This window comes from Struthio camelus, chromosome 3 (genome assembly GCF_040807025.1).
Source record: "Struthio camelus isolate bStrCam1 chromosome 3, bStrCam1.hap1, whole genome shotgun sequence".
Lineage (NCBI taxonomy): Eukaryota > Metazoa > Chordata > Aves > Struthioniformes > Struthionidae > Struthio > Struthio camelus.
The window spans coordinates 104,901,962-104,923,033 of NC_090944.1; the positions used below are offsets into that span (position 1 = coordinate 104,901,962).

The following is a 21,072-nucleotide window of genomic DNA, read 5'->3' on the forward strand; positions in this document are numbered from 1 at the left end:
CTAGCTGCATAGGAAAGAGGTGCACGGTGCAGAAGCCCTCTAGGATAGCCTTGAAGAGTGAAGCACGTCTCTGCTCCCAGGGTCTCCTCCCGCTCCTTGCTCTAAGCCTTCTGGTCACTCCTTCACCGTGCCTAAGATTTCTCTCTCTTGCCTAAGCTCCTCCTATTGACTCTTCCAACACACTATGTTGCCTGGGTGACTCTGCACTATCACAAGACTATCCCAAAGCAAAAGCTGATAGGAAGCCCTCCCTACATGCTGACACTGGTTTTACAACCCCAAGCAAGATCTATCTCCGCTGAGGCTCCTCTCTGCTCCCTGTGCGTCCACATACTCTCTGCAGTCCAAACCACGTATGATAAAAACAATTCTCTTACTGGACTTCTGGCTTAAGTTTGTAGCAAGGTTCATGTCATATTTCAGCAGCAAAATGCCTTTGATTCCTTTGGTATTTATACATTGGTCATGATTAAAACATTAACATTAATCCACTCGCAATAGAAACATATGTAAAGCAACCACATCTAACCCTACACAACACTCCATAGCACTCTTGAGCAGGGAGGAAAAAAAATAATTTTTGATGGGAAGTGCACAGAGAAATCACAGAAACGTGGAATGCAATCACAGAGCATGAAACTTAACTACTTAAAAAAAACACAAAAAAACCAGATTTTTTTGAATTGGACTAGATCAAGACTATATAATTGCACCTCTCAGTGGCGGTATCTCCAGAAACAGAGCTACCTTGTACCAAGCTCAACTGGATGATTTGCATAGCCTTAAAATAATTTTTTTATTTAATTATCAATGTCATTTCCTTGACGCATCTTTACAATTTTGTTTCCTTTAGAAAAACTCCAAACAACAAAATCGTGTGAAGAATCAGATACACTCACCATCAACTGATAGCTGCACCCAAGACCTTCTTTCAGTTTAAAACTAAAGAGGGTATTGTGCATGTTAGAGAAACGTCAGAGCCATCAGATCATACCAATACCCCCCCGCCCCCTGCCTAGGATCTTGGTTTCCTAGGTGTTTCCAAAGTTTTCTCACATAGGTTCACCTAACTGCAAAGTGTCAAACTACAGAGCAAAATCCATCAGCAGATTTTTGTTTGTAGATATCAAGGGATAGCTGTTATATCATAGCATTACACCAGCATTAATTTAGCATCACTGCCTAGCTCACGTCTGAGTGGGATTTGTGCAGATGAATTTAATGCCAGCAACACAAGGCAGGTTGCATTCAAAGTTTTAGCAGCTCCAGATATGGTGGCAGTCAGAGCCTGCAGTTCAGTCACACTATCCTGGGAGCTTCCAGTTTTCGTTAGGAAAAGAAGAAAAAAACAATTATGTCTCATGATATGTAAGAAAGAAACCCTATCATTGCTCCCAACCTGCTTTCCACTCTATCAACCTCAGAGTCTGAGCTATACGCCTGTATCTTGATGCGTAACCCAATGAGCCGCAGAGCCACACGCAGGTGAGGTGATCCTGCCAAGCTGGCTGCTCAAATTATTGCACTTAAAAACTCATTTCTAGTTTGGTTGCTACTTAAAGCTCCTCAGCATTTTATGGAAAAAATGAAAGCCAGACTAGGAGCTTGGAGGAGAAATCAGGCACCCCCTCTTTCAGAGGCCACAAAGTGGTTTGTTCGACAGCGGGTAAAATATCTGACAGTGAAACACTCTGGTCAAAAGAAAGGCCTGTGAATAGAGGAATTCTGCTGGACGTGGACAGCACAGACATTTGCTTATCCTGCCTGCTCGCTGTGGGACTAGCCTCCCCAAAGGACAGGCCAGCATCAGGCTCCTTGGCCCATTTGATCTGCAGTCTTCCTATGCAGACCCGCACCAGGCTCTCCAGACATTTGAGCTCATGCCCAGGTGTCCCCCACAACCATGACCCTCCGGAGGAGCATGGACGGTTACAGGTTTCCAGAAAACCTGCTGACCCTCCTGCCTTTCATAAGCCCTCGTGCTCGCAGCTTCCAGCACGCACTGCACCGGGGCCTGGGCTGCCATTGCCTTCAGGCTCCAGGCAGCCCCAACCAGCCAGCTGGGCACCAGGGCCAACCTCTAAGAGCTGACTTGGACCGCAGCACAAGGGACCTGCTCTTCAGACATCTCAGGCTTTCTTGTTCGCTGTTCTCACGCCTCCCTCCCAGCACAGATGACTGACTGAAGCTGCACATCCAGACTCAGCCAGGAAAACTACCCTCCACCCCACAGAGGCGCTACATGATGCACTTGCCAGTGCAGGTAGCAGAGTTCAACAGACAATATCCCCAGGACCTAACAGCCTTTGTAAGCAAACGTGCACTGCTCAAGTGATCCCAAGGGTTTTGCCTCTCTCCTCTCTTCCCTGAATTCAAGATCGGCTCATTCCCAAAGTCACTGTCGGCACTGCTCGTTCCATTTCCTTTCCCTTTTTCTATTTTAAGCCACTTTGGTACAGCAGTGACTTTTCAACAAAGAGGCCTAAGCGCACAGATCTAGAAAACTGCACACTTTGAAACTCAGCTGTTGTTTTACTGCTGGACCATTTAACATAGGAGATGAAAGGAGAGCACAACACAGACTCTTCATCCCTTCAAAAGGAAGAAAAAGGTATCTATTTGCTAATCATCTGTCAACTAGACTAGCAACAAAGGTGCCTGAACTCCAATCAATGGATAACTACGGGCTCCTTTTCATATCAAAAGGGAAAAAAGCATCAGGCAACAGCTGCGGCTGCTGAATCACGAAAAGAGGGAACGGCAGATGGACTGGTTTCGAACGTGATTCCCTGGCTGGCAGGACGAACAGAGAACGCTCCAGACTTCACTAAGGACCAAATGAGGACTTCACCCAAGTCTCAACCATGTGCTAAAACCATTTCTGGAATCACAGGAAGACAGAGACAGACTCAAGCATCCAGTGTATTAAAAACAACAGATAACGAAGGGAAGGAAGGACAAACTAGTACGCAATCAGGGCAGACTAACTCAGAAGGGAAGGAATTGGAATAGTTCCAGGAAAAGCCAGCTGATGCTGGTCAATAAGCTAAACCTTGAGGTCTGGACTCTCAGTGCTTAGGTAGAAACTGGGGTCTGGTGAACATTAGAAGGAGTGGAAGAGCTGTCCAAGGAGAGGACTTCTCTATTCGAAGGAGTAAAGGGAGTGTTGCACGTTCAGTGCTGCTGCCCCAGAAGATGGGCACCTGGTAGGGGCGTGAGGGAAGCAGGGCACTTTGGCCTTTGACCAGCTGGTGCTCCAGCTCTTCTGCAGACTTCACTTTGTCAGAAGAGCTTCTGCAGAGGCAGAGCTTGGTGCAGACCACAAAGCCCATCTGAGAAATTGGATAAATACTCAAGACGCTTAACCTATGCTAAATTCTCACCCGTCACGGCTCTGCTGCTTCCAAGGCCCAATCTAGCTAGTTCAAAGCCAGCTTAGGGACGTGTGGGCAATCGCACCCTGATGGCAGAGCAAACATTTCTTCCACGTAAGAGAGGAAAGATTCAACAAATGGCCGTATTTACTTGCTGCTATTCCCAACCTCTGCAGAAAGTGAAAGGCTATTTCAGTCATGAAATGGAGGGGGTGGGAGATTGCTGTGGGAATAAGAGGGTGAGAAGAGCAGCAGGCAAGATACTAAAACACTGAATGCTGAAAATCTCCATTTTGTTCTTGTCACAGTTAGAAAGAACTAGAAGCACAAATGTTACCCTTAATTCAAATATTTAAAATCTAATTTTGCTACCGAAAAGTGGCAAGCAGCAGGGAAAGCGTACCTCTGTCTCTATTCAAAGCTCTAAGCCCAGTGGTACCCAGGCCCAAAGGCACCCCAGGTCACCAGCAAGCAAAGCTGCTTCCGCGCGGATGAAAGTACAGCAGCTATTCAAGGTCAGGTCTCAGGCTCAAGCTAGGGGATAGGCAACCACAGGACAGACCCCAACACAAGCACTCACTGGCAACCTTGGCAGAGATGCCAAGGACGAAAGGGACAGTGGGGACTTGGTACCCCTCTGACAGGTGCTTATCAGCTCCCTGCAAAAGCAGGATTACAGATGGGGGTGTTGCTCATGATATAGCACCTCTATGCTCACAGTTTCCTGTACAGCCCCTCACAAAACACTGACACTTTTATCCTCAAGCAGCACTATCACGTGGGGAAACGCTGCTGTTGCGCACTGCCAACTGGGGAAGCTAAAGAAACAAAATGGCACATCCATTGTCAGACTGCAAGGCTGAAGCACAGCCAGGGATCAATCCCTCACCTCCTCACCTCCTCATTCCAGTCTAGGGCCTTAAAAGGCAAAGGTCATCCTTCAGCCTCCAAGGCTGCCTAATACAGCACTAAATTCACGTTCACAAGGAGTGGCAGAAGCAAACTTCTTGCACAGGTCCGAAGGGTTTATTAAAGGAAAACTGATTTCCACTGGATTTTCTCCCATCTTGTTTTTCTGCCGCACAGGTAACTCGAGCCCAAAGACTAACGGCAGCAAACAAAACGGCCTAGAGATGAAAAAGCAAATACGACAGCTCAACTCCACCCCAGAGGAGGAGGGAGCACAGCAAGGAAATGTCCACAAATTGTCAGCAAAGCTGAGGCAACTGAGGCTGTGCAAGACCCCTGGAAATCGAGCCACATAGTATTTTATCTTGACAGCATCTTCTACATCCCTGCAAGGCCTTTGGTGTGAAGAGTCCCCAGTTCTTTCCCTCTCAAATGCCAATAATTAATAACCGCAACCCGGCAGCCAAGCGAGCAATTCCCTCTGGTTCCGATAAGAGGAGCTGACATCTCCCTAACCCCAGCCATCTCCATTGTTTTATTCTCTTTGTTTATTGATCCTTTTATGCACATAATGCAAATTGACATTTAATAATTCAGTCGAGTTAATGGTGCTTAAATATTAAAAAGCTTTTCTCTTTTAATTAGCTGTAGCAAAATAGGCAACAAAGGAGTGCTAGATAGATGCCATTTAAAATGCTCTTGTCCAAGTTCCTTGGCATTTTTCTAAGCAGGGGAGGGAACAGTTCAAGGGAAATTTTGTACAAAACTCCCACTCTTGCTAGGAAGGTAACTAACCGACAGAAGCATTTCCAGAGGCTTTGATTCACAGAGTGTATTTATCTTTGTCAGTTCTTTGTTTTCTCTCCCTTCTGCTCTTCTGCTAATAAAGACGGAGGGGAAAGAAAGGAGGGGCAGAGGAAAAAAATCTTTGCCTGCAAAAAGTATCACCGTTGGCAGCTGGCATTCGGGTTAACACAATGCAGATAGGGACACAGAGGCATTCTGCTTTCTCATTGTAAGACATGCAATCAGGTGTAAATAGAGTTAAAAGAGACAAGCGCATGTAACTGATTTAAAGTTACAAATGACAGAGGAATCTCGCAATTATTCCCTGGGGTAAGAATAACTAACCCAGGAAATTCAGTTAAGTTTACACTGAAAAAAAGAACTCCAGACACGGCAGGGTAAGGAAACACATTATTCCTCTCCTGTTCGTTATGCCAAAGGTTGAGAGAGAGAGGGAACATGTACAATATCCTTAAACATCCCAATATCATCTAGTCTGGAGCCATAGGAGGTAATGCATCTTAGTCATAACGCTGCTGTTGTATGGCATCGCAACTGCAGAGAGCTGGCATTATTTGGAGTGTTTTAACCGTGCATGTCTCCTATCTTAATTAGTTCTCATTGCAACTCCTGCATGTGTTTGAGTTCGGGATAACGATCTCCCACCTGACCTTAAGCAGAACCATGTAGTCACAATAATTAGATATAGTAACTGTTAATAACTTTGTTTAATTACAACCTATTTTCTTCAAATTTAGCCTAGACATAAGCTTTCAATGAATTTTAATTACACACCATGTTTGAAGAGCCTGTGCTATTCATTAACTTAATTCCAGACAAAGAAAAAAGACTGACAAATGCTAAATTCCTTACTGAGGACACTTTCAAGAAATTAATCTTAATTCAAGCCCATTAATGGATTGACTTGTAAAGTCTCTGTAAATTCATTCTTTGAGCGAAGAGCAAGCACTGTAATTCTGTACAGGGAAGCTGCATTTTTTCCCCACACATAACAAAGAGACTGAATCCTCCATTTACATGCAAAGTTAAGCTCATCCCTAACAGCAGGGCTGCCACTTGCACCTCCACAAAGCACCAAGTCACTGCTTTAAAGCTGCCAGGCAGGAATTCCTGGCAGTGGGTGTCCCCACATGCAGTGGGTGTCCCCACATGCAGTGGTCACCCAGGGGCTTCAGGCCCATGGGTGGAGGCAGAGCACTGGTCCCTCTGCCCCAGCCAGAAGCGACAGACGTGTTTATCAGTCATCCTTGCTCACATTCAGCATCCCTCCGTGCACACAGGAGAGGGCAGTGGTGCACGTCTCAGAGTCAGGCCATTATATTTCATGACTCATTTTAAGCTGGGGGGGAATCCTGATGCAGGAACTCCTACTTTACTCCCCTCTCCTCCCCTGCACACAAATGCTAGAGTAGGGTCATTCACAACCCGCTTCGACTCAGGCACCCCTTGCCAGCAGCTAAGACACAGCGTGGATGGAGCCCTCCTCAGCCCATACAGCTCTCTGCGCACAGCGAGCATTTTCTGTCTCTCCACTTCCGCCACACGCTGTTCACGCAGTGGAACATCCTTGACATTGTAATAAACAGTTTGCATTGTTTCCCTTTAATAGATTTTCCATCCACTCCTCTCCAGCTGTGTAGCACCTCTGGCCACGCTGCTTCTCCTAGGCAGGCACTCTTCAGCCCAGTATCCTGCTGCTTGTTGCTCAGGGGCCGTAGGAGGCGATGGGGGGAACAAATTCCCAGTAGACAAGTCGCATCTCTAGAATTCCTCAGAAATGATGAAGTATAGGTCTGTTTTCAGTCTCTTCAGCACCTACTTAGCTGCTCTGGCCTTCTGTAGCAAGCCTTCCACTGCAGCTATTCTCAGTATAACTAAGGACACTGTTTGGGGGTATATGTGATTAACCAACTGCAAGACTGGTCCTGAAAACGGGAAGGAGGGCTTTGGGCCACTCTGTTGCAAAGAGCTCTCCTCAACCAAAGAGCCAGCTGTTGGTCTCAGGAGTATTCCTCAGCCCCTGCAAAATGAAAGTAGTTCTGGCATTGCTGCGCCGTGGAGAGGCTGCTGGAGTTTATTCTGACAAACAGTTGCATAAATGCAAACAATTTATCTATTTAGGGAGCAGGAAAAAAGAAGGAAGAAGGAAAATGGACTAGTAAGGAGTTTGGCAGAGGAATCTAATTACTTTATAACTGAAAGACAGATAAAGAGAGGCAAGACAGGCTCATGCTGGTACGGCTGTTCCCTGGTGAGAGACTGACAGCAGTGAACTTCGGAGCAAAACTTCCGCAACGCAAGGTTATGAATTTGTTACTCAGCATCTGCGCAGAGCCAAAAGATCATTTGAAACATCAGAGACTTGCAGAGGAAATTGGGGAAGTACTAATGCATATAAGGCAGTGTTTAAAACAATTTCTCAGCTGGCTGACTGCCCAGGGGCTGGGGACAGAGCTGAATTCTCTGTCTGAGATCATGCACTTGTGCAAACGCTATTGTTGAGATGCTTGCACAACTGGGAATTCCGGGATCAATGTGGTCACATTAAAGTAGTCAGGGTCTAGCTGACAGGTTTGCAAAGAAAGTAAGATCTTTGACACTAAGGAAATGAAGCCCTGAGAGACCGAATTGCTGACAGGCACTAGCCTTTAAGAGGAAACATGTCTGAAGAGGCAAGCTCTTTAAAGACTTTTGTTCTCAGACTCTCTCTTCTGCAAGTGAAAAGGCTTTGGCCTACTTTGGCAAGGCCAGGGGCAGGCTAAGACCTCAGCATATTTTAAAATCGCTTATCCCCTCAGGTTCATTTGATGTTCTCTTGATTTTACTAAGAAATATGGTTTTATTTAAAACAATCCTGGGCCTTCGGCTGTCTGTGGAATGATATAGAGCAGACCATCCCATGGAGAACAAGTTAGTCCCTTAGTCCCTGAAGGGGGACAGAAAGAAAATTCCTAAGAAAACCAAAATCCTAAACTGACCTGTTTTAAGTTCTAAGCCAACCCAGCCTGCTGCAGAACATCCTCAGACAGAAACTAACACAAAATTAGACAGTGAACTTTCCACTGGAAATAAAAGAAATCATTTGAAAAGGGAAAGAGGCACAGCCTACCAAAACACACGCTTGCTCGAACCTCTGTAGCGTGCAAAAGCGAACCGCCATCCCCTAGAGGGCAAGTCTCTTGGGCAATAGGTTGCCCATCAGACAGATATTTCAGCACGATTCAGAGAATAGAAGGAAATGGTTTACCTTCTAAAAGTTAGTTTGGCACTGAGTTTCAGCATATTCTGATTTTGCCGTAACCAGTACCCCCTAAGAACAGATCCACCACAGCAGCTTTCCCCACGTACAGGAACGCAGGCTGTAGTTACTGAAAGGGACCTACTACGTCACCCAGACCAGCCCCTCTCTTAGGGTGAAAAATTACACTGTATTTTTCCTTTCATTAATATTGATTTCACCTTGCTGCTTCAGCCCTGGGCATCTCCATGCACAGGGGAAAGACTATACGTTTGGTTATGCCCAGGAGGAATGTAGTTCCCCGGGAGCCCACCAGTTTATGGGCTGAGAAGGATCATGAAACTATTTCCTGGCATTTGTCCCATGAGACTTGTCAATAATTACCGAGGCATCGTTAGCTTGATGTATTGAGACGGGCAGCACGTTTATCTTGGCGTATTCCAAAGCCCAGCATGACAAAAGCTTACTTCTGTAATAAATTGCATTGCTGGAGCAACCAAGAACCAGCTGAATCTGGGAAAATGTGTTTGCTACCCCTCATCTGGAGAGACAGGAGCTGGCCTGGACAAGCTTGTGAATCAGGGGGGAAGAAAGAAGTCTTGCCTTGTTCCAGCAATGGGTGGGCCAGGGGCTGCTCCTCTTCTACAGTCCAGTGAGCATGTGTGTTGCGGAGCACCCAGAAAGGAGCCCCTGAATCACGTATTACAGTGAACAAGCCTTCAAGCTTCTGTCCCTATTTGATTACATCCTAAAACACACAGCGAACAACAAGTTCAGTTATCAGTCGTGCTTTTTCTGTGGTTGCCTGCCAACGACAGGGGTAGGGAGCCAACTGAAATAGCAGGAAAACTATTCCTTAAAAGTATAAGGAATCCACTTGCAGCAGCAGATATGTTCCAAACCACCGGTCACCGTCTAGCACTGATAACAAGGAGATCTGCACAGCCATTTGCAAACCACAAAGTTATTCTGCCCAACTACCCCGACTCCACCAAGGAGATGTGGGATTTTGTATTTTAAGCTCTGTTAGATGGACCTTCTGTTCTTCGGTTCATGGCATTCACTCTATACATCTCTCATATTTCATTGCTCAGCTATAACAAATTGAAAAAAGACAGCTTGGGAGAGAAATTCAGAAACTGAGAATAAACTTCAGTGAGTGGTAGTAAGTAATTGACTTGATTTGTGACCTCGGCAAGCACATTCTCCTCTTGGTATACCTTTGTCTCCCCATGCGTCATTTGAATAATCACACTACCTTGTTGCACAAGGTATTTTAAAGCTTATTGCTCGTACAACATGTTGAAGATGCAAAGCACTGTATAAGTGCTAAGTATTACTGTGGTTATTGCCTTCTTCACAGGGGGGTTATGAAGCTTCATAATTAATATTTGTAAAACAATCCTCCATCATTGCACGAAATGTGTTGGAGAAGTGCAAAGGATTAATATCCTCAGTAATCTGATGTGGGCTTTACTGTTCTGTGCGACACTTAATAAAAATAATTAAAAACAAATTTAAGACGATGCTGGTAGAAAGGATAAGGAGGTGGGGCCAGATGCATGTGGGGATACAGCCTGCTCACCATTAATTAAGCCTGATACCATCAGTCTCCAAGATAGTGCCAAATATTTTCTGGCTCTTGGCAATAAACGTGCATTAACCTTAAAGTTGATATCGGTTAACTAGAACTCTTAGGTTCCCCAGACAAACTCACACTGCAGTTAAGAATACCAAACAAGGCAGCAGCAGCCTAGCCGCCGCCCCCCTCCCCCCCCATTAAACAACAACCATTGCCTGTGCAACTGTACGGATGGGGAGCAATTGGGCACAAGCATGCTCAAGGACCCTGCGCTGCTGAGGACAACACCAAAGAAAAGCTGGAAACCCATCCAGTAGGCCCGCACTCCCATACACCCAAGTCCCTGGTCTCCAGTCACTAGCCTGGAGGAGTACAGAAATCTCACTCATTTGGCAGTACAGGATGCAAGTCCCCCAGAGCACAGGCAGCTTAGCAGCCCTGCACAGCAACAGCCACTCGCTCGAGGGTAAAATTAGCAGTATCAGCTTTGTGAGACTGATCACTGATGGAGACCACTGTCTTTTGCAGCAGACCAAATCACCTCTTGGTTGCTTGTGCTCCCAAATCTCCAAAGCGTCCACTTGTGCCTCTTCCCTTTCCATAAATTCTTCAAGGCATGTTCTTGTTCTGTGTTCAACCAGTGCTTAGCACAATAGGCTTTCAGCATAACACAGCATCACTTACCTGCTGCCATCGAGCAACTAGTAAGTTATAAAGCTAACAGCAAAGACTGAGTGGTTTAAAAATCGAGAAATGAGTCATTTTCTTTCCATCCCAGCCCCAGATCACACACTGCCTCCAAGGACTGAGATAAGGAGTCTGTCATTTCAAGGTCTGGAGTTCAAATATCATCCAGGTGGATAGCCACCGAGCCCGTGGCTCTCTAGGAACTGTTCAGGGACACAGCCTACGTAAAGCAAGCTGAAGAACATGGTATCCATCGTAACAGGATGGCTACTGCTTCAGCCTTTAGCCTGAAGGAGCAGTACTCATCTTTTCAGGTAAGGTGAGGGATAAAGAGTGAAAGCACACTCAAAAAACTGGGCTGGAAGGCACAAAGTGTCATTAGACAGCATCTGCAATGACAGGCCCCCAAACAGCAAGGTACACTCTGCAACACCAGTCCAAGCCAGGCCAGCTTTCCACTAAATCCCAGAAAATATGGCTGCAGAAGTAGCTGCACTGCAAAGGCAGCCACTTCCATGTGCAATGGAGACAGAGAAGCCTTTGGAGAATCTCTTGAAGAACAGTTCTCAACAGGGAAGGAAAACTGCTAACAATTGCTTTACCTGCTTGCACACCAGCTTTCTGCCCAGCACAGCAGATGCTGAGACTGAGTACCTCCTCAATACCCCCTGCATATGCATTGAACAAAAGAGCCCCCTAGATGCTCCGTGTGACCAAGTTCTCACCTCACATGCCCTTCTATCACAGTAGTAGAGGCAGGGGCTATCCTGCCTTTGCGCACACGCAGGCTGCAGCAGCGGCTCCCCAGCAGACTCCAAAACCAATAGGATGTCCAAATCACACAGATTTTTTCATAAGCCTGATTTGTTCATCAGGCTTTGTTCTGATTTACTGCATTTGCTTACATTCCTTCTCATGGTGCCAATTCTTTCTGGCCATAACCAAAGAGATAAAAATGATGCTGGTTTTACCCTGCATAGGTATGCATAGACATACACTTTCCATGGGTAAATGGACCAACAGCAACAGTCAGAGGAGCTACAGAAGCAGCTCAAGTAATCACACACATTACAGAGTCCTGCAGTACCTGCCAGCAAGTCTTCCCCAGAGCCTGCTCCACAGGGACAGGGCTGATCAAGCTCTAAGGGGTCGGGAGAGGCAGTTCCACAGCTGCTTTGATCTTCACATCAGGGAGCTTTCCCTGACATTCAGCCAGTTGTCCCCAATGGACAGAGAGCTTATGAAAGGGTAGAAAGATAGCACCCAAAAGCATCTGTTTTGTAACACGCTTGTTATGATTATTTTTATTAATCACCTGAAGGCCCAAGGGGATCTGAATTCACACTAAGTATTATAATAATGGGCATGATTATCCACAGTCTTAGTTGGGCTTCATACACCACCACAGCAGGGAAGAGACTTGTCCTCTCTCTACATAGGAGTGTGAGTAATGGTGGGAAACCAATGACACGACCACAGCAAAGGCCACAGAAATTCGAGGAGTCCGCAAGGGTTGGGGGGTAGGAAGCTCAGCAACTACCTCTCTTAATGTAACAGGCTCCACATAGTACTCATTTTTCAGTCCGAAGAAACCATCCACCTTTGCACTGACTACTTTGAGACTCAACAGGAATGCAGAGTTTGTGGGGCAGTCTCCATCCTCTTTTCTTCTCTCCGCCCAGTGTAGAGGATCAAGCCAAATGCCCCCTCCTCTTCCTCGGTTTTACAGGGGAGGTGTTAGATAGGGCGTGTTTCAGCGGAAGATGCTCTTTGCTACACAAGACTGGTAAGGGCAGAGGATTAGCATCACCAGCTGCTCTCCCGAGAAGTGCACCATAGAAAACTGGGTGCACATATGCAGCAGGGAGCCCTTAGGAAGACCTGTCTTAAACACCTCCACCTCCCCGTATTGCAGCTCATAATTGCCTGTGTCATGCCCGCTGCCCTCCACTTCCACAGTCTTTATCTCTTGTCTCTTTTGCAGCCTGTTACTCCAAGTGGCATTTGCACTGCTGAAATACAAGCAGCACCGCTTCCCCATCTGCACTCCTGTAGAGCATGTTACTCTTATCAAAATCATCCAAGGCAGCCGGCACATGTTGCAGAACAAGTAAGAATTCAGCACCTTCTGCAACTTGCCTTTAGCAGAGCAGAGATGTCAGGCACCCTGGCTATGAGAACTTACTTTATCTCACATTTCTATAGCATTTGTCATACCAAAAGGGCTTGACAAGTACACAGGTGGGGGGAGAGGGGCCGCCTCTATCAGCAATAAAATGCAGCTTCCTCTGAGGTGGAACACAGCTAGTTAACAGGGCACAGGAACATTATCTCATTGCTTAGGCTAGAAAGGGAAAAAGCAGTCTAAACTGATTTGATGTTTCAGAGGGAATTAGGGAAGCAAAATATAATTACCTAGGTTGGAATGTGGCCAGAACTGCTGGGGGGTGGAGGGGAACAACTCTTTCTGGTCTTTAATGACCACAAATAAAAAGTAACTTAGTTCTCCACCCCTCTCCAGAGTGGCACAGGCCTGCATTTGATCTCACACTAACATGGTTCTTTAAACAGAAGCCCTGAGGTAAAGAAAAGTGCGCTGGATTTATACCGACCCAACTGTCAATCACATTGAGGCACAACACTAAAAGGGATGGTCCGAATGTAGACAGCAATCTGACTAACACCAGTCAAGTCACCTCAAATTTTGGAATTCGCAGCTTTCCAGTCCTTGAATGTCACAATTTTTAGAAATCCGTCTAGCAAAGCCTATTTCAGTAAAGTAAGCACATGCTAACATCCAACTACAGCCAACTGGCGTTCAGAATATTCAGGTCCTGTCACCTCGAGACTTTCCACAAAGAACCCATGGAAGAACTGCAGATTTTCAGTGGCTACAAAAATCTTTCTTGCTCTGCACGTCCTCAAGGAAAAGTCTGATGAAACCCTGAAAGCGCTCTTCCCCACCTCACAACCTCCTGAAGGCCAGGGTGCCAGCAGTGGGCTGAGCCTGAATGAACGGCAACCTTTGTACAACAGATATCCTGCAGCACACCTACTACCGTTCACTCATCTGAAGCATGCAGTTTGTGAGGAACTATGAATATATGTAAGAGCAAAGGCTGGTACGAGGGAGAGCTGAGCAGCACCACTGCAAGCAGAGCAGGGAAGTTTGTCTCCAAATAGAATAAAATATGGGAGTGCAAGGGAGAGGACTATGTGCTGCCAGGCACAAATACATGTTCATATGGGCAATAGGTACATCTGTTCAGGTATGTTAGGGGGAGTATTGTTAAGGGTTGCAGGCATGTTTGGAGTAGATACACTATGCTTAGCAGGGATCACAGGGATTTGTCCAGGGAAGAGGGGATGTGTGCGTGCATTTACATACAGGCACAGATTGGCAAAAAGAGGCTGTTCTAATTCTCACAGGGCCAAAGCAATTCTTCATTTATGTCTATTTATAATCAAAACACATGGGATTGTACCTTAGGTCAGGTGGAAATGAACTTAAAACAGAAAATCTGGCCAGGTACCTGGAAACCTGAACCTATTCCTCTTTCTAGGGAGTAAAGGAGTCTAGGCAGAGGAGCTGTTACTGCCAAGAGCACGTACACAAAAGGTGCCGCCTTGGCTCTGCTGATCTATAGGAGAACAAACAGGAGGGCTGGAGATTTTTTCAGCTTAGACAAGAGAGAGCTTTATTAAGTGTTTTCTTCCCAAGCAGGGATTGAGCACCTCTTTGTACATTCAGGACTGCCCACACGGAGCCAGGCTCTTCTAGTTGGGACCCATCACTGCAAACTCATGATGGAGTTCAAGGGCTCCCTGCTGCCCCACCTGTGACCACTCTGACAGCCTGCGTCATCCAGCTGCCGTCCTGCACCTCTCTTGAAGGACTAGCTGCACAAATCGCTATTGCATCCTTCCCAGCTCCACTCTAGATGTTGGCCAGGCCCTGACACAGCCAAGGCACCCAAACTGAGAAGACACCGGAAGACCACAGCTTATCGAGGCAGTAAAAACATTTGATGCTGTTAGCCCTGGCATTTCATAAGCTGTGAGAAGCAGCCAAGTTAAATCTGACCTGTTTTTAAAAACAGCCAGACTCCCACTCAGCTCTGAAGGGTTACACAGCTGCCTGCAGCTCACACAAAGTCCAGGTGTGGGACAGCTCACGGCTAAAACACTGCTCATAAAAAGCTGCCAACAATACCAGACTGGTCCTTTTTCATCCTCCTTTTAGCAAGTACCTGCAAACAAGTACAGACAAGGCTGGAACGACTGCCCTTCCTTCTCCATATGACCAGCCTTGAGGAGCTGGGCACCTCTGCGACCACTGATGCTCTCCTGCTCCAGCCTTCACAAAAGGAGAGGAAAACTCAAGCCTGACGCTCAGGGCTGAGGGTCTGATGCTTGGCAATTGCCGTCTTAGATGTGGCAGGAACAGGCTGGATTGAACAGAGGGCCCTGGAGAGCAAAGCCTGCTTTTTCTGTTCCCCAGGGGGGTGAGGTTGCCCCACAGCAATAACCGTCAGCCCTCAGTCTGAGAGCTTAGACCTGCATAAAGTGAATACCAAAGCCACACCCCCTGTCATCCCTGCTGTTCCTCACCAAGTGCCTATTTCACCTGCCCCTACAGCCAGCTTTGCCTCGCTGTCTCACCGCAAGGACAGAGCGAAGAACTCTGGACAGCATTGAGGCTGATCTGATCCCACTGAGATGAATGCCTGTGCTTTGCTTCAGCAAGGTGCATCCACAAAGATAAGCTAGTGCAAGCGCTTACACTCATGGAAGTAAGGGGATATATTAAAACTGACAGCCACTGTTTAGTGCTGTGCTGGAGGTGGTCTTGAAGGAGCCCTCTATCAGAGGGATGATAGGTGGGCAGAGAGGGTGACACCATCTCTGCTATTTAATACCAGACACGTGGCTTTGACAACATTGCTGCCCTCTTCTAAAGTGGAAGATGGAGCGGTGAGACTCAAGGCAGCTTAGTGGGGCTGGGGAGGTCTGCCAGGAGGAATTCATTTAGGCATTTTTAGAATTTAACATAATCCAAGAAACAAAACCCCCAAGAATACATAGAAAAAAAGTCACAGGCTAAAACACTTAAAAAGCATGCACAAAGAACTAAACTACTGGCAGTAGGCTCTGCTCTCCACCCTCTGTCACACTTTGGTTCCTAACGGTAAAGCGAAGCAGTGAGAGACACGGACACATCTCTAGCTCACTCTCAACTGGGTGAAAGGCTAGTCACAAACACTTCAAAACAATCTTGCATTGACCTTGGAGAAAGGTCCAGAGGAAACCTGTGATGGGTTTTCTGTCTCTAATACGTATGGATCCAATTCCATCTTCCGTTGCAAAATTGTAACTTTCACTGCAGTCAATGGGAATTACACCTATTTAATAGATGGCAGAATTGATTTTGTGATCTCATGTGTCTGGGCCTGCAAGATTTCCAGCCCACATAACTTTAGATAAAGATCTGGCAGACCCTAAGATAATGAAGTCTTTGAGATCCCACAAACACTCCCTTACAGAGCAAACTGCAGGTGTGGCCAGAGCGCTGTGCAATCACAAGCTTTTGCTAAATTACCTTAGGCCAAAAACACTGCAAATCAGGACATTTCCAGCCAGCCTAGAGCCCAGTGTCAGGAGGGCTCCTACCTAAGGGATATTTTTAGTGCTAGTACTATTACTCCTGGGCAAAATGCAAAGGGGATGATGTGTACACAGAGCTACCATCCGCATCTAAGTTTCGAACCTGAGCTTCACATCAGGCTGTTTGACTTTACTCTTGCTTGTCACAGTGCAAACCCAAGGATGTGTTTAAGGAGATCCTGTTACCAGAGAAAAAGAGTGAGAAAGACAGCAGGAGCAGCTGTCACCTGCTGAGACACAGCTTTGCGACTTAGCTGGTGTCACATTGAGGCCTGTGAAGTACCTGACAGGAGCAGCAAAAGTCACATATCTTATCTCACTACAAGGTCTTGGCACCTTGATCTAAGCACCTCTGGGACATGGGGACACTCCTGCCTTCCCTCAACTTTGCCCTCCTTTGTGTCCTGTTAACTGAACTTTTGAGCGCGAGTTGGGGGAAAGAGGTTGTCGCTAGAGACAGCAGGAGCCTGGCAAGAGGGGAGCTCGCTGGAAAGGTCAGGACAAAGACCAGAGATACAAGAATAAGTGAGTATCTACACCCTCTCCCCCTAAACATCACATCTTTGTTACAGCCCAGGAAGCCTCACAGGGCTGGAAGAGCATGCGAGGCACCATCTCCCCCTCCAGAGCACTGGGGAGGAGAAACTGGAGCCAAGCTGAGGAGACGCAGCAAGGCTTGCTTCACAGCGCTATCCCACAGCAATGCCTGCTGCAGACCAAGAGGCTGCCCCACACTCCTAAAGATGAATGAAGAACATTTGAGCAAGATCTCAGCACATAATCCCTGTAATCTCCTCACAGGACGTAGCTGCTGTTCTCCCTCAGGAGCACTCAGTGAATGTTACTGCATTCAATCCAGCATCCCTTCTCCATTAACAGTAACTCAATAGCAGCGGACCCTGCAGACCTGTGTGATGCATTGTTCTTGCTGTGCACAGATTACATTGTTTAGTGGGCACGCCGGCCACAAAGTGCATAATTTTGTTTGTTGGCTCTTGGCCTTGACGACGGTAGCCCATTAGGCCTGGGAGCAGAAGCAGCTTTCAGGGAGTGGGCTCTGCTGATAGCCCACAGCTTGTCTCCAGAGAAGCAGGAGGGCACCGCAGAAAGAGCTGCTGCAGCACCCCAAGGGAACCTGCTCCATACCCAGAGAAAGGGAGTGGGGGAAGAGGGGAACACAGATATATCATCTCTCTCCTATGCTGTTTATTAGACACTTAACCGTACGCCAAATGGCTGAGGCAAACAGTTGCACTGGAGGGATTTGGTTCGCTGCTTCTCAACTGAGCCTTATATAGGCCTTTCGTCTGCAAAAGGACCACCCAGAAAGGGAGAGATGCTCGTGCCATCCTGGCAGAGTGGTCAGTAGCTGCACGGATAAAGGAACTGGGCACAGAGAGATTAAGGAACACGCCCAGGGTGCTCAGGGAGTCGGCATTTCAGTCCAGGAGCTCACTGCTCCAATTTGTTCCCAAAGCTGTAGCAATCTTCAGCAACATACAACCAGAAACAGCCTCCTTGGTGCTCATACTTGCAACTTCCAGTTCAACAGCCCAGTTGTGTGTCTGCCAGCCTCCCACAAAGGGTTTCACTGCACAGAAAACATCAGAGCCCTGAAGGCCTTTTCCTGCATAGTATCCAGGACACATTAGCACTGGCTGCCTTGTGTCTCCACTCTCCTCACACCTACGGTAACCGCTCGCTCCAGCAGCTTGTGAGCCTAGAAAAACACCCAGAGAGCCTAGAAAAAGCGGTGCTAGAAGATGAATGGCTTTACTCCACTTGTGAACAGCTTGATTCACTGACGGAGAGGATCCAGACAGGAGAGGAGTAACGAGCAGGCAGTAAGACATGCACACAGAAAGCCTTCTTCGTGTTATTAAAACAAATTCTACTAGTCACCTTCTTGACAGCCTGGTGGCTTTTATGTTGTAAAGTAGTGTCTTGAGGCAGCAGCCAACACTTCTGGGGTAGCACCAGTACCTATCTGAGAGGCACAGGGTGCAAATGCCTCGTCTCCACAGGAGGCTGCAAGCGCGCCCTTGCCAGTTGCCTCCTCAGCTGCAGCTCTTTAGTTTCCAAACCAGCCGGACACAAGGAGCCCCTCAACCTTCTGGAGCCTTACCACGCACATGGCGGGCTCTTCCCTTTCACATGAGCTGTGCAGGCTATGCTCTCACCAGGGAGGGTTGCAGATTCGCATCATGTGAAACACACAGGTGTGGGAAGGAAAGAAGTACAGGGAAAGGGCAGCATAGAGGTGGGACACTGCTCTCACTGCCACAGAGCAAACCCTGGTTGCCAGATGCGTGGCTGGCATGGCCACGAAAACCAGCTGGGGGAGCTGTGCTCCCCACAACTGCCAGCACTGCTCTCCCATTATCCCAGTGATGCAGATTGCAGAAGTCTGGATCCTGCACCAGGGAAGGCACGAGGCCTCCCACTCGACTGCTTCAACAACAGATTTCTGGATACTAAATACACAACCTGCAGTAAACTCCCATTTATTGCTTGAGCCAGAACCCTCAAAGCAGAGGCTGATCCTCGCACGTTGCCATTTACCAGCCTCCCTTCATGCACTCCCTCCTTCCTCGTAAAACAAAGTACCTGCAGGCTGTTTCATGGTCTGTCTCACCCGAATCAGTCCTCTCACCGCAGAGACGTATCCGTGTGGGGGCAGAGCACAGCAGCAGTTTAATGGTGTGTTACAGCACCAAACAACACTTGAGTAGGGCAGGAAAGGAGGAAACATTAAATCTCACACCAAACATTAAACTCCTCCTGTAGCCATAAAAAACAAACAAACAAAATGGAACAATAAGCCCATGCTGTTTTTTCAGAAATCCCTAAGGTGACCAGCCAAACCAGGAGAATAACTTAATGCTGGATATTCCCATTAGCACAGCGAGCAAGACAACGTTTCACCATTTGCCTTGCCTCAATGCTGCCCAAGTGCCAGGAGATGCTCCTAGTACTCTAGGCAGCTGAGGACGGGGCAGAAACCCAGCAGCTCACAGGGAAGAGCTGAGCGCCCTTAGCATACACATCGGTGGTGATGGCACCGCTGGGCAGATGCCGTTACACCAGTTTCCACATGAGAGATATGAGTGAGAGACCCAGGGAAGGCAGCTTTCCATTAGCTGTAAGGCAGAGCTGGTGTTGGGGGCCGAGGAGGGTGGGCAGCACTGGGGGGACTCGCAGCCCAGAAGTAGTCCCCATCCTACACTGCTGGGAAGGACTTGCCTTGGGAGGTCACCTGAACCAGCCACATCTGCAAACGGCTTTTCCAGAGCCCTGTGACAAGAAGACATTTCAGGTTCAGGTGCCTGGGAACATCACACAGCTTTTCTTCCCCCAACACCCTCCTGCCGACTGCTGCTGGCTGCCGAGTGCAAGTGAGTCAGGAAAACAAGGGGGGTTGTTTTGATGATGATGGGTAGAAAAATTGCTTGGCTTAAAATAAGGTTACTGTCAGAGAGGAAACAACAGGGAGCAGCATCAGAGCTGCCTGGGGCAAAGGGAGTCTCTGTGCTCCCTTGGGGAATGGTGTTTTGTTCATAGAAAGAAAAGTAGCCAGCGAAGACAGGAACAGACACCGTATAAGAAGTTTCAGCCTAAAGCATGAGAATTGTATCGGTTTTCCTTGGATTACATTTCTCAGTCATTTTTCCCCCCTCCAGATCACCTCCAGAACTGAATTGTGCCTCCTCCACAGACACCACGCTAGTGAAGAACCAGAAAGGAGACAAGCTAGGAGCCTGAAAACTTCAGCTCCTTGCAACAAGCAGTGGCCAGTCAGACGGCATTGAATCAGCTACGGCTGTCTGGGCTAGAGCGCGCCTGCCTGGCAACGCGGCCCTCCCTCCGTCCCCTCCGCTTCAGACATGAGATCGCCCTTAACGCGAGCAGAGAGGACAGAAAAGCTCCCCTGCCATTACCCTTTCCTGGCTTGTGGGAAGCGAGCGTTTCCGCCACGGGCCACTGCACTGATGGCCACAATACAAACCATCCCTGTGCCGACTCCAATTTGCTGCTACCCTTGATGGGAATCTGTGATCCGAGGCCCAAAACGTGAACTGCCGCTATCACGGAGGAGCGCTGCCAGGGTCAGCAGTGAGGGCTGGTGCAGGGAGCTGCCCTCCTCTAGTTAGGTGGTACCACCCCAAATAAAGAGAGGGTGCGGTCCCAGGCTGCGCACGCAGGCTTGCGGAGCACGAGATTGGGAGCTGGAGGAGACTTTGAACCTGCCGGCACCCTGCCCTCCTGAGTCACGGTGAGCCCCAGTGGCGTGGGCAGGCAGGCGTGTAAAGAGGTGTACGGGCTCCGCGAAAGGCTGCGAGGAACAGGCTTCCTCTGGCACTACAGGGCAGCTAACCCTCTGCCAGCAGCATTACCTCTCAGAAACGGGCTGTACGCGATGCCAAAGGGAACACAAGAGCACAGGTCTATGCAGACAGCGGAAGGAAGCAGGGGCTGTTCTCCATAGTCCTGAACGAGACAGAAGTCTGGCACAATTTCTGTGAGGAACACAATGAATCACTCAGTCTTACACTCTAGCAGGGACACCACGAGGTTGTTATTCTGGGGACAGTCACAGACTCTACTACGCATCCCATGGACACACCAGGTCTCTACAGATACGTTGTGTGTTTATCCGGTAGCCATTTCCAAGCCATTCTTTGCGATATATGCCAGAAAACTTAAAACAAGAATTGGAGGAAACAGCTCACCTCACATAGCCTGAGGATACTACACATCCCTCCCTACCCTTCCTTCCTGGGGGCAGGGGGGCACCCACAACCCCTTACGTT

At 47.8% G+C, this 21,072-nt stretch overlaps 1 protein-coding gene across 4 annotated transcripts in view; it reads right to left on the reverse strand.

Moving 5' to 3' along the window:
• MDGA1 (MAM domain containing glycosylphosphatidylinositol anchor 1) overlaps positions 1–21,072 on the reverse strand; it is a 150,528-nt gene that overhangs the window by 105,738 nt on the left and 23,718 nt on the right. The window contains exon 1 of one of the 4 annotated variants that reach the window (XM_068939540.1): positions 18,869–19,042. The exons of the other annotated variants lie outside the window; for them this stretch is intronic. Coding sequence (XP_068795641.1) covers positions 18,869–19,013 — 145 coding nt within the window. The 5' untranslated portion in view covers positions 19,014–19,042. Of the gene's footprint in view, positions 1–18,868; positions 19,043–21,072 lie in introns of those variants that run through there. 4 annotated transcript variants of the gene reach the window in all.